This window comes from Nuphar pumila, chromosome 16, assembly GCF_984573655.1.
Source record: "Nuphar pumila chromosome 16, dmNupPumi1.hap1.1, whole genome shotgun sequence".
NCBI classification, from domain to species: Eukaryota; Viridiplantae; Streptophyta; class Magnoliopsida; order Nymphaeales; family Nymphaeaceae; genus Nuphar; species Nuphar pumila.
The window spans coordinates 63,040,109-63,052,841 of record NC_143264.1 but is presented as its reverse complement, the minus strand read 5'-3'; the positions used below and the strand labels follow the sequence as shown (position 1 = coordinate 63,052,841).

The following is a 12,733-nucleotide window of genomic DNA, read 5'->3' as shown; positions in this document are numbered from 1 at the left end:
CGGCTCTTAATCTTCATAAATATTCAAGCATCCAGAAATCATTTTTTCAGCGAAATGTGATCCAACAATTAATTTCTATAAAATTCACCATGCCGAACATATCTATGTAGCTGGATTTGCGAAAAAAGTGTTGGAAATACCCAGTTCACACGGTAGTTCTCATATTCAAGTCTCTCTCTCTCTCTCTCTCTCTCTCTCTATATATATATATATATATATATATATGGTGTCTTTGAAGGCACCAAATTATATGGAACTATTGAGCTGAAAATCATAAGTTTTAGTTTTTTTTTTTTAATTAAATCTTATGGATGTGATTTACAATGTTTGTTTAGTGGGAAATGAGTTTTGAATCATATGATTGTGACACCGGCTTCAAAAAGGAACTGTCTATAGTGCACTAAAATTTCATGACTCAAATAATCTTTTTTTTATCAAAATAACACGATCCAAGGCTTGATCCTTAGAAAAAAACCATCCTGAACGCATCTATGTGGTTAGTTTGAGTTGATAAAGCTTAAACCTATGGTTTTTAGCTCAATAGTTCCATATAGTTTGGTGCCTTCAAAGGCACCAAATATATATATATATATATATGCAAAAAGCAATTCTCTACTTGGAATGTCTTTGTGAAAAACAATTTCTTTTAACCTGTGATGCCCAAATAAGATTTGCATTCTGAATTGTCTTTCATATTAGTGGGTCTAAACTCTAAAGCGACTTTATCATTCATCAAGTGAAGCCTCATTGTCTAAATATTAAATTGATTAGGAAGAGACAAATAGATTGGAATATAAATGTTTAGAACTTCAAAGCATGAGATGTTAATGAATTACCTTGATGACTGTGAGCTATTGCTAGCTGCAACCTTAGCTATCCCTTCTTTTTTGAATTTTATTTTACATTTTCCACCATAATATTCTTAAGACTTGAATTTATTCTGTACAGTGTTCTTTAAACTTCTAACATTGTCTTTATTTCAGTTCTTGGACTTCTGGCTTTCCTTCATGGCTGTTGTGAGTACTTTTATTTACATGGCTACAATAGATGATGCCTCAAAAAGAGCACTGCAGATGAGTGTTTCAATTCTTACAGCCCTTCTGGCTGAAACTGGGCCTACCAGGTATTTGTTTATCTTAACGGCTTTTTTACTGAGATGTATTATTTCTTTTAAGTTAAATGGCTCTTAATGAATGTCATATCGGACTGTGTAGGTCTGCTAATATCATTATTGTACTAGCAATTGGTGTTCTTGGTCTTCTTATTGGATGGATGATAGAAATGTCCCCAATGTGCACAGCTACTCGTTGCTTTGGAGTTTTCCATTTGAGTTTACTTGTTAGGTGAGTACTTGTAGTTTTTATTTTTATTTGTGTACATCGTCAGGACTTAGTAGAGAAGTTACACTTGCTGTCCTTGTCTATTTTAAGCTTTGGATCTCCTAGTTGGTGTAACCTGGCCTTGCATGCAACTTTACTTTTTTATGCAGATATGAAATGCATGATTTCATTGTATGAATAACTTCTTTTTGCTAATTACATTGTGAAAACTTATAAAAAAATTTACACTGTAAATACTAATAGCTTGCTATTGGACTGCTGAAGTTCTTTCTTTTCTCAAATAGTTGTCCAGGTCATATAAGTTTTCTGTTATATGTTGGCACCATAGGTTCTCTTTAATTCTTTTCTCATTATTAATATAGATAACTGCCAGCTGCCCAACCAGCAACAGGCCGGGTTTGGTCTGTTCCGACTAGACCCCAGCCAAGTCTGGCAGGGCCTAGCATGTCAGGTCAGGTTCGACTGGCTTTGTAACGCCCCAAAATTTTCAACTTGTAAATTTTGAAAACATTTAGAGAAAACCTTGCAAATTTCAAGGTTTGATTTTAAAGACGTTAGCAGAAGCAATTTCCTTTTAGAAAGGAAAACAAGTTGACAATTCTGGGTACGTTAGCTTACAAACCAACCTTATCTACAAAGAATATCCAGGACGCCAGCAGGAAGAGGGTGATCTTGAGCCATGTTGCATTGTACCATTGGCTGTCGGTAAAGTCTTACTTGTCACTTGCCCATGAAATGTGTCGGTTTCATAATAAACTGGTAGGTGCACAAATAGACAATGTAGAATAAATAAAGTAGGACATCACATGATAAACAGTTTATTTCATTGAAAGTAGTAGTAGCATTTGTAATTGCGAGAAATTAAATCTGAGCGACATATGCAAAGAACATCTAAACTGAAGGAAAGAGACAATAAAAGATGTAAGCAACATTATGTGCAGTTAACTAGCAAGATGGCTAATTATTACAAGTAAAGAACTACATAAGTAATTTAACTAACAAGTGTAATGCCACAACAGACATGAACAATTCAACTAACAATAAGAACGGGTTAATTTATGTTTTGATATTAGCTGCCCTTGTGAGTACGCACAAGGCACAAATCATAGAAACAACTGAGACTAGTTCAGGGGTCTATTATGCCATGTATTTTCAGTACCCCGAATAACTAGTTGAGTCTGCTCCTAAGGAGAAGGTCAGTGATCGAGAGAGAATTCTTCAAAGGCCACTTGTTCCACTTGTTCTAAAGGATGCATCCAACTTCTGCAGAAGTGTTGCACTAACTTTTGTAGCCCCTTTCCCCTAACTTCAATGATTGAGAAAATCGAGTATTTTGCCTGTAACTATCATTAATGGCCTGTTCATCAAAGTTTTTGTACATTCTCGTCCCACTTTTGACAGAAGTCAACGGTTTGAATGGGTACGTCAGGTGCTTTTAACTGAAGACTTATTCTGCATGCTCTGGTCTTTCAAACAACTCGAGCATCTTGCCTGTGAAGACAAATCATCACTATTTATGTGATCTCAACATTGTGTTATTTACACGTTTCGAGGTTGTCACAACCCCCATCATCCAATCATCGTAACACAAATCAGACGTACCTGTTTAAAGGTACGACTACGATGAAAGGGTAACATTTAATATGTTGCAATTTATTTAGTTCAAACTTGACATGCATTGCTCTTTGAGCATTTAGCCTGTAGAGGCAAACATCATTATTTTTATTTATTTCAATAAAGTGCTTATTGCACAGCTCGAGGTGCTCAACAACCTCTCATACTACTCATTGTAGTGAACATACCATACCTGTCAAAAAGGTTCAACGATGACAATAGGTCATGGGTTTCTCGAAGGATAACCCCACACAGTGTTTCGTATTACTTAAAAGCAGTAATATACTTGACATGCTCAATCACTACGAAACAAAAAATCTTAAACAAGTCTTCAGATCATCGTAGATCCAATCATTCCTTCCGAGTAATCGACTCAGGGTACAATTAGTTGCATCTAACAACGCACAGATGTAACACAAGTTATGCATGACGACAACAAGAAGCAAGTAAAGGAAAGTAATGGCAGAAGTACTAACTGTAGAACTAAACTATGCATGCAAGACCTAGCGACTACAAGAAAACATGTAATTTCAGAGAAATAAAGGCAATTAAAGAACCACCAAGCATAAGTCATATTCATCTATATAAACGCATACATTAGAATATCAATTGTTCTTATCTCAGGGTTTAACTACTTTATTTAATTCATCCAAAGTCCTTGTGCGACTTTTTCCTACCTTGGGAGGTTGCGTCGTTACGTGTGCCTACGCATGTAGGTGTTGTAGGCGTCGGGCCGCGGGGCACGAGCATGATCCGGCTCGTGGACTGCACAATGTAAGAATACTTAGAATGTCATAGCCATAATAATAATTGGAAAGGAGCAGGTGTACAACCTCTGCACGCCTATCCACATGGTCAAGGGGCAGGGACGTATCTCCTGCTCGCTGTCCTGTCGGTAGCAGAAGTAGGAGCAAGGGCAACGTGCCCCTGCCGGCCTACCGTCATCAAAAGTGGAGGGGGCAACGGTCCTGCCCCACCAGCTAAAAAGGAAGGCGACATGGGGTTGAAACCCTGCCTGTCGACAGGTCAAACAAAGGCAGGGGTTGCGCCCCTGCTTTCTGAAAGAAAAAAAACAGAGGTAGGGGACTGAGTGGCAGGGGCTTGGCCCCTGCCTGACAAACAGAAGAGAGGCAAGGCAGGGGCCAAGCCCCTGTAGGAATCTCAGAGGGAGGGAGGGTGCGGCAGGGGGCCGACGGCCCCCTGTCGACCCTCCGACAGGTAACCGAGAGAGAGGGGGGCACAGGGAGGGGGCTCGGGCCCTCGTCTGCCAACAGGGGGTGCAAGGAGGGGGCTCGGTGTCTTCCGTGCATACGGAGAGCATCGAGAGAGAGGGAGGTGATAGAAATCGTGGTTCTCTGTTTCATACACAAGAGCAGACACCACCGAATGGGAGAAAGAGAAGAGAAAGCTGCAGGATTTTCCCCAAATGAATATTATCAACTGTGGTATTGGGCTTTACGTTAAATACATGCTGTTACAATTACTAGGGTACGAAAATACCCATCATACAACAAATGTAAATCACAATATGTCATTAGTGCCTTTAATGAACATGTGCTAATTAGAGTGCTAATTGTATTCACAAATTGGGTTTGGATAAGATCCAAACCCAGTCGTGAATACAGACTTCTTTTCATCCTCCCTCAAGTTGTACATGGTTTTGAACCATGAACAACTTGCCTTTCAACATCCAGAATCGGTCCTTGATAAGCCCTTTGGTAAACAAGTCAGCAACTTTATCAGTAGTTCGAACAAATTCTGGTTCAATTTCCTTCTCTTCGACTTTCTGTCTTACAAAATGTTGATCAATTTCAATATGTTAGGCACGGCTGTGGTAGATAGGATTGAATGACATGTTGATGGCACTTTGATTGTCACATAGGAGAATACATTTAAATATTGATTCTCCTACTTCTGTCAACAAATGTCTAATCCATGTTACTTCAGCTGTAGCAACTGGCATTGATCTGTATTCAGCTTCTGTGCTTGATCTGGCAATAGCCCTTTGTTTTCTACTGCTCCAAGATACAAGATTTAGGCCAACGAAAATACAGTATCCTGACACTGACCTACGCTCATCTGGATCTCCTGCCTAGTCTGCATCTGTGTAAACAAGAAGTTCATGCATGTTATGTCCATTCATACTCTTTCTGTACAAAAGACCATCTCCAATAGTTCCCTTCAAATATCGAAGAATACGTTTAACAGCTTCTATATGTCTAATATGTGGTTCATGCATAAACTGAGATACCTGATTGACTGAATAGACAATATCAGGGCGAGTAAAAATGAGATATTGAAGCATCCCCACTATCTTGCGTAATCCTGTAGGATCCTCATACAAATTGCCATCTCTGAAACTGAGTTTCTGATGAAGTACACTGGGTGTGCTTAGAGGCTTGCAATCTTTCATACCTGCTTTGCTGAGAACATCAATGGTATGCTTATGTTGGGTAAGTGTCATGCCTTCAATAGTTCTGTCAACTTCTACTCCAAGAAAATATCGCAGTTTACCAAGATTTTTCTTCTTGAACCTGTAGTTCAGGAGTTCTTTGACCTGCTCAATGTGTTCAGCAGAGTTACTTGTAATGATTATGTCATCTACATATATCAATAATAAGGTAATTGTGTCGTTACATTTGAATATGAAAAGTGAATGATAAAAAAGCGGACGACTAAAACCATATTTCTCTATTTCAAGAGAAAAACTGTCAAACCAAGATCGAGAGGCTTGCTTCAAACCATATATAGCTCTCTTTAATCGACACACATATTCTCTGGAGTTCCCTTCTGCATACCCAATGGGTTGTTCCATGTACACTTCTTCCTTTAGTGTTCCATGTAAAAATGCATTTTTTTACATCCAGTTGACTGATAATCTACTGATGTTCAATAGCCAATGATAGTATGATTCAAATAGTACCCGTTTTCACAACCGGACTGAAGGTCTCATCGTAATCTTGTCCTTGCTTCTGGGTGAATCCCTTGGCAACTAGCCTAGCCTTATATCGCTCAATAGTGCCATCCGGCTTATACTTTATGAGAAAAGGGAGCTTATGACTCCTAAATGTTTGACTGCTAGGTATCAAAAAAAAATGACAGCTAGGTCATAAAATCCTTTATGTCAAGGTTTTGTTACATTCATTTCTAGATGATACTTCTTTCACAGCTACACACGAATGAGTACTATTTAAATCAGAAAGAATGGAACAAGGCTTAATCTGAGCTGATTGACGAAGCCAGGCAATTGATTAGAGCTGCTCTGCTGGGTGGACATATCCATCTTTTGAGGGAAATGGCCCTGAAAATATGTGAGTCCACAGTTTAGGTATATTGCATGGCAGTCTGGTTATTAAACTTTTGCTTATCAAGAAAGTTTACAACTTGCTTTAGGAGCAGTGATAAACCTTGTCCAACGCCTGAACAGCAATGAAGTTATTTGGATGTCGATCTTGGCTTTTGATAGAATCTAATACATCCCCATACTTTATTTTTTGTTGTTTAACCAACAGCTCATAAAAATTGTAGCCCACTCAAAATTAAGGCTTATATTTGATGCAGATGGGGAAATCTAAAGCGATGGTTATTTAGTGTGATTGGAACATTAAGGAGACGGTTCCGATGGCATTTTCTGTTTATAGGATTCTTCCTATTGTCCATGGCGGCATTGTGCTGGAAATTGGAGACCAGTCAAAGCTACTGGATTTTTCATAGGTATGTCCCCTTTTCTCTGTCTTTTTCTGCTAGTTTTCACATGAAGCGGCAGTCAGACACCGTATCATTTTTTTCCATAGGAAACACCTTATCATTCATTCTCGTGATCTCAACTGCACTTTTATCTTGTCTTTTTTTGCAGTCTCTGGCACATTACCATTTATACGTCATCCTTCTTTTTTCTCTGCTCAACTGTAAATAATAGTGCCGGGCCTGCCGACAGTGAGGATAACCAAGAACGTAACTATGAATTGGTGTCTCAAAATTCAACCATTCAAAGAGTTGAAAGGACGGAAGCCTGAGGTCTTAATGTGTAATCAAATATCCTCCCTCCTAATTGTAATTGCAATTAAGATCTGTCCAATCCATACTTTCCTGTGTATAATTTTCTTTTTCACATGTATTTCATTGTAATAATATTGCAGGAATTGATTTTCCATAATCTTATAATAGTTTCTTAAGAAGTTGCCTGACAACCACACTTCTTTTTTTTTACTTTTTTTTTGTGCTTATTAATGTTTTCCTAGCGAACAACTGAACAGAAGAAACACGGTATGTTCACTTCTACCATGTTCGACCAGGAAAGGTTGTGTGGAAGGGGTTCTAGTTCTAGCTTCTGAACTGAGTTGTCCTGTCAGCATTCTCTAAGGGCACGTCATCCTGCTCGATACACGGAACAAAAAAGATGCCTCTTCTAACAAATGTTGGATGTGGCGGACATGTGGAACGCTCTGTCGTGTTAAAAAAAGGGTGTTATTTTCATTCCACACCCCCTCCCATTACGAAAAAAAATAGGGATGGGGGTGTTAAATGTTAAAGTATATATATATATATATATATATATATATATATATATATATATATATATATTTCTTTATGTAATAAGTAAAACCCATGAAGAGTATTTTGGTTTAGGGTTTTTCTTTTTAATTTGTTTTATTTTTTTTCCTCTGCAACTTTATAGTCCTTATAAAGCTCTTGAAATAGAGCTCAACAACAATAGCTATGTTTGTAGTAGTTGGCTCAATGGCTCTTTTTTGCTTTAGGTTTGTTCTTAAGCAATTGTCTAATAAATTCTTATATTTTTTGTGTTGTTTTTGCCCATAAGAGGTATTTGTGATTGAGTTTTGTATTTAGACCCATGAGTAGTCCTTGTTCATGTGTATTGTTCTTGCCCATAAGAGGCTTGTACTTGTGCATTGGGTATTTCATTTCAAGGAAGACAAATTTAAAAAAATGCATAAATGAGGGCACCATGTCTCTCTCTCATGTGCATATGCTCGTCGAGGGGCGGCCTCGAAGGAGGGATCTCAACAATGACACAATCTCCCAACATGAACGGTGACACAGAGGTGGAGCAAAGCCGCTCCCTGTGGCCACCTCCATTGCCATTGCTTGAGTGACGGTGGTTTGTGGTTTGTCGGTGTACGAGCTTTCGATCGAGAGATCGTCGAGTTTGTCGCCGTGGCAGATGAGATCCCCTTTGCGAAGGAGGTTCCTTGGCTGATTCTTCTGAAGGAGGTAAGAATTTCACGGAGTTTTTTGTTATTGGGGGAGGAATTGCCGTTTTCTCACGTTCCATCCTAAGGGTTTTCGTGATTGGAAAGAGGGAAAAGAGGAAACAGTATGAGCCGAGGATCGAGCTAGGCTTGTGGTTGGGATGAGCAAGAGCGGGATTGGTTCTGGACTCTGCCAGAGTTTCTTGCCGTCAGAGAGGTCGATTATGAGGTTCAAGTTTGGAATTTTCTGCCCCGGGTGTAGTCGAGCATGCTCGCCTTGAAGACGTAGCGTCCGACCATGATCGAGGTTGTGCCCGTTAGACCCGTTAGAGTCGTGCGGTGATCAAAACTCTGCTGTCGCTGCAGAAGAAGCACACGCCAATGATCATGCAGCTACAGGTGGAGGCGGGGAACCCGTGGCCCACCTTGCAGTGGTCGTGCCACCGCGGCAGGATGGGACTGAGCTCATGGAAATTCAGGCTCTCCGGCGAGATCTCGGTGTCTGTCTCAGTTATCCGCACATCGTCATAAAACAACGTACATTTAGAACACATTTGAGTACGGTCCAAACAAACGTTGGACTTGGTACAGTTGTTACGGAACAAACAGAACCAGTGTTCTGTTCCATCTTTTTTGTTCATTTTGTCCAATCCTCGATAAACCATCAAACATGCCCTAAATAATCACCCTCAATGTTCTAATTGAGACTGTCAATGTTATGATTGCAATTTCACCGTAAAGCATTGAAATATTGCTACTTTGTCTGCGTCACTGGGATTGCCCCGATCAGAACGTTCACTTTATTGTCTGCCTACAAGTATTCACCCATTTGTGTTGTGTGGAGATGCATACATCATACATGCACATGCTCAGTTGAGTCGATCGCATGATTCTCGTCCAGGCTCGAATTTAGCAATGAACCTGAAACAAGGAGAGGTGGGATCAAGTGGTGGTGTTTGACTGTGCATGATGCTTATCCTTTACCACTTCAATTCCAGCACCAAGAGGGCTTGCAACTGGTAGTATGCTGCTAGTAGACCTCGGCTTAGGTTTCTGCCGATGTTGCAACTCATTGGCGAGGAAATATCAGTGAGGAAAAATCCCAAGAGATTTTGGTTTTTCTTGAGAAATTCTTGGGAAATTTTATAATCATTGATTATATAAAATAAAAAAATAACATATAAATAATATAAAAGATACTGCAAAATGTTTGCATTGCATTAATATCACGACAAAGACATGATATTTACAAAAAATAAGTGATTTTTTGAAATTATTCTATTTTTTAAGTATTGTACCAGCGTTCTGTTTTGTCATATGCTAAATCATAGAAACCAAAGGTTCCATCTTATTTTATTGAATCATACAACATCTGGGATATCTTTGAAAATAACAAATTGAAGGAGATATTATGAAGCATGCTTGCAGAATCCCAAGTTAACGGTTTTGTGCAGGAGTGAATCCAAAATAGGGGCGGGCATCAGGCCGGCCCAGCCCGCTAATGGACCGAGCCTAGTCAATGTCCCGGTCTGTTTACTAACGGCCCGGGTTTTGGCCCGGCTCTTAACGGGCTCGGGTTAGAAGAGAAGCCCACGGTCCAACCCATTGGCCCAACGGGTCAATGTGAAGCAGGTCGGGTCCAGCCTGACCCAATCTTAAAATGCATAAATGATTGAATGAAATTATGGGTTAATGAGAGAATACAAGTTTTCATGCAACTAATTCCTAATTAGTAAAACTAATTAGGCAAATAATAATTAACAATAGCAAGTTCCCATGCAACTAATTAGGTTATTAATAATAGTTATCCAAGTTACTATGTAATAGTTAATTTTTAAAAAATTATATTATTAAAATTTTAATAAATAACTCAGGCCCATGGGTCCGGCCCGGTAGCCCGGCCCATGTATATAACGGGCCGGGTTATGGGCCAGGCCTAAAACCATGGCCCAAACCCGGCCCATAGCGGGCCGGGTCGGCTTGGCCTATCGAGCTGTCAGGCCGGTTGGCCCCCCTTAATCCAGAGAGCTCTTAAGGGGAGTTTGGATGCACCAACGGGGGCTCCGCTTGTCTGATAGGAGCAGCTAGTGCTACTCACCCGTGTTGAGATGTTGCAGGTTCAAAGCCCAATGGTATAGTTGTATAACTGGTAGGGGTCTGCCTAACCCCAGCTTGCCTTTAAAAAAAAAGTGAGATTAGTTTGGACTTGTGAGATAGGTACTTTCTCTCCACGGTGCCTTATCCCAACTTATCTGGGTTTCTCAAAAGAAAAGCATTCAAATGTCAAAGTTCAATCATAAGGTCTGACAGTTTCCCGTCTTTTTGAGTTTTTGTCAAACGTGATTGTTTTGAGATTTATCTATTCCATTTTCATCTTTTTTTTTGTTTGAAAGGCAAGCTAGGGTTAAACCGACCCCTACCAGATTCATTCATATAAAATTCCATTACAATATTTCATACATTATCCTTTCTGGGGTGATCCTTTCACAATTTCTGGACTCCCCGCTAATTTCACTAAGACTAACTGTATAATTTGAGTTAAATTTAGGTTTACGAATATCAACTCTATCAAAACTGTACAAAAAAATGCCTCAATTCCGGAGGTATAGCATGGCTTGTATCTCTTCCTTCCAATTTTTTTATTTTATTTTAACTACCAGATCTACTATGCTTGATTCTATAATCACTTTAGAATCAGATTTAACTAATTTAGAACCACCCACACCACTCCTTTGCCTCCATACGCATTTTGTTCGAAAACACCCTGCCATGCTATGATAACCAGTGGCTCCGAATAGTGTACCCAAAATTCCATCCTGTCCAAAATATTCCACATACTTACCTGGATCCAGCCAGGTTTAAGTACATGTTCCCTCACTGTCATGAGCCGTTCCTTTTGAAGTTGTCTCTCAGATCATCTTTCCACACCAAAAACCTACAAGTTCCTCATTTTTCATAAACTCAGATTGCTATTTGGAAAGTACTCTCCCAGCTCCACTGCACAGTTTTCTCTCTGAATTTGACAGCAAACGAAGTATTAATACCATTAAACACCGGATAAGTTAGTTATAATCCTCCATAATCCTGCTGTCACTGGGCATAGGTGGCATGATTCTTCACTTGCTGCTGCACAAAAATCACATCTGCTAGGGAAATGATGTCTCAGTTTGCGAAGTCTTTCCTGGGTGAGAAGACGCTCGCTCAATGCCCATCTAAACATTATGGCTACCCTGGGAAACGCTATTTTGACCCAAATAAAACAACAACAACAACAACTACTACGCCTTCATCCCAAAACAATTGGGGTCGGCGATATGAACCAACAAAGAAAATCATTATGGGTCTTCCACATGAATCCTTCTCCTCCATTCATTTCTATCCAATGCCATGTCCTCGGTGAGGTTCAAAGCATTCATATCCTTTCTTATCACCTCCATCCATGTCTTCCTAGGCCTACCCCGACCTCTTTTAACTAATATATTTTCTCATTTCTCCATCCTTCTAACTGGAGCATCATTAGGCCTTCGTCGAATATGTCCAAACCACCGTAAACGATTCTCTCTCATCTTATTTTCAATGGGTGCAACACCTACCTTCTTACGTATCTCCTCGTTCTGAATCTTATCTTTTATTGTATTTTCACACATCCATCTCAGCATACGCATCTCAGCTACACTCAGTTTTTGAATATGATGTCTCTTGGCAGCCCAGCATTCTGTACTATATAGTAAAGCGGGCCTAATAGTCGTCCTATAAAACTTTCCCTTCAACCGCAATGGCATTCTACGATCGCACAACACTCCAGTTGCACTCTTTCATTTCATCCACCCAACCTTTATCCTATGATTAACATCTCCATCAATTTCTCCATACTTTTGAATGATAGATCCCAAATATTTGAAAGAATCATCCACCGGTATTTCGTGCTCACCAAGCTTCACTACACTCCCATCACTACTTCGTTGCTTACTAAATCGACATTCCATGTATTTTGTCTTACTCTTACTCAACTTAAAACCTCTTGCTTTCAATGTCTGTCTCCATAATTCTAACTTAGCATTAACCCCAGCTCTAGACTCATCAATCAAAACAATATCATCATCAAACAACATACACCACGGCACATTTTCTTGAATTGATCTCGTAAGCTCATCCATCACTATAGCAAATAGGAAAGGGCTTAAAGCAGATCCTTGATGTAACCCAACCGTTATAGGAAAATTGGTTGTCACCCCTCCACAAGTACGGACATTGGTTACTACTCTTTCATACATATTTTGACCCAAATAAAATAAAATAAAAATTCATTTTTTGGCCATGATCTGATCGTATCCCATACTGACTTGCTCAGGAAGACATCTTTAGAAAGCCACATCATACGATCAGAGAGGGCTGGCGCCCACTTCTGGGTATTAATTAGTGACTTCAAAGAGTCAAGGGCCCTCACAATGGTTCATACGTAGCAGCAGTTAGGAACCTGAGACATCCAATTGATCGCATACCTTGAAGGTTCTTAGGTTGTGATATAGAATCTGTTTAGCGTTGACGGGTAGTAAATTCACAAGT

At 39.6% G+C, this 12,733-nt stretch overlaps 1 protein-coding gene across 4 annotated transcripts in view; it reads left to right on the top strand.

Moving 5' to 3' along the window:
• The window catches only part of LOC149813357 (transmembrane protein-like protein), a 79,368-nt gene extending 72,021 nt beyond the window's left edge, over nt 1-7,347 (top strand). For 3 of the 4 annotated variants that reach the window (XM_089992013.1, XM_089992011.1, XM_089992014.1), the window contains 4 exons: nt 984-1,123; nt 1,215-1,343; nt 6,516-6,668; nt 6,811-7,132. In XM_089992013.1, coding sequence (XP_089848139.1) covers nt 984-1,123; nt 1,215-1,343; nt 6,516-6,668; nt 6,811-6,970 — 582 coding nt within the window. In that variant the 3' untranslated portion in view covers nt 6,971-7,132. Of the gene's footprint in view, nt 1-983; nt 1,124-1,214; nt 1,344-6,515; nt 6,669-6,810; nt 7,133-7,195 lie in introns of those variants that run through there. The other variant, XM_089992012.1, reaches the window with a different exon arrangement.
• Nucleotides 7,348-12,733: the final 5,386 nt, after the last annotated feature.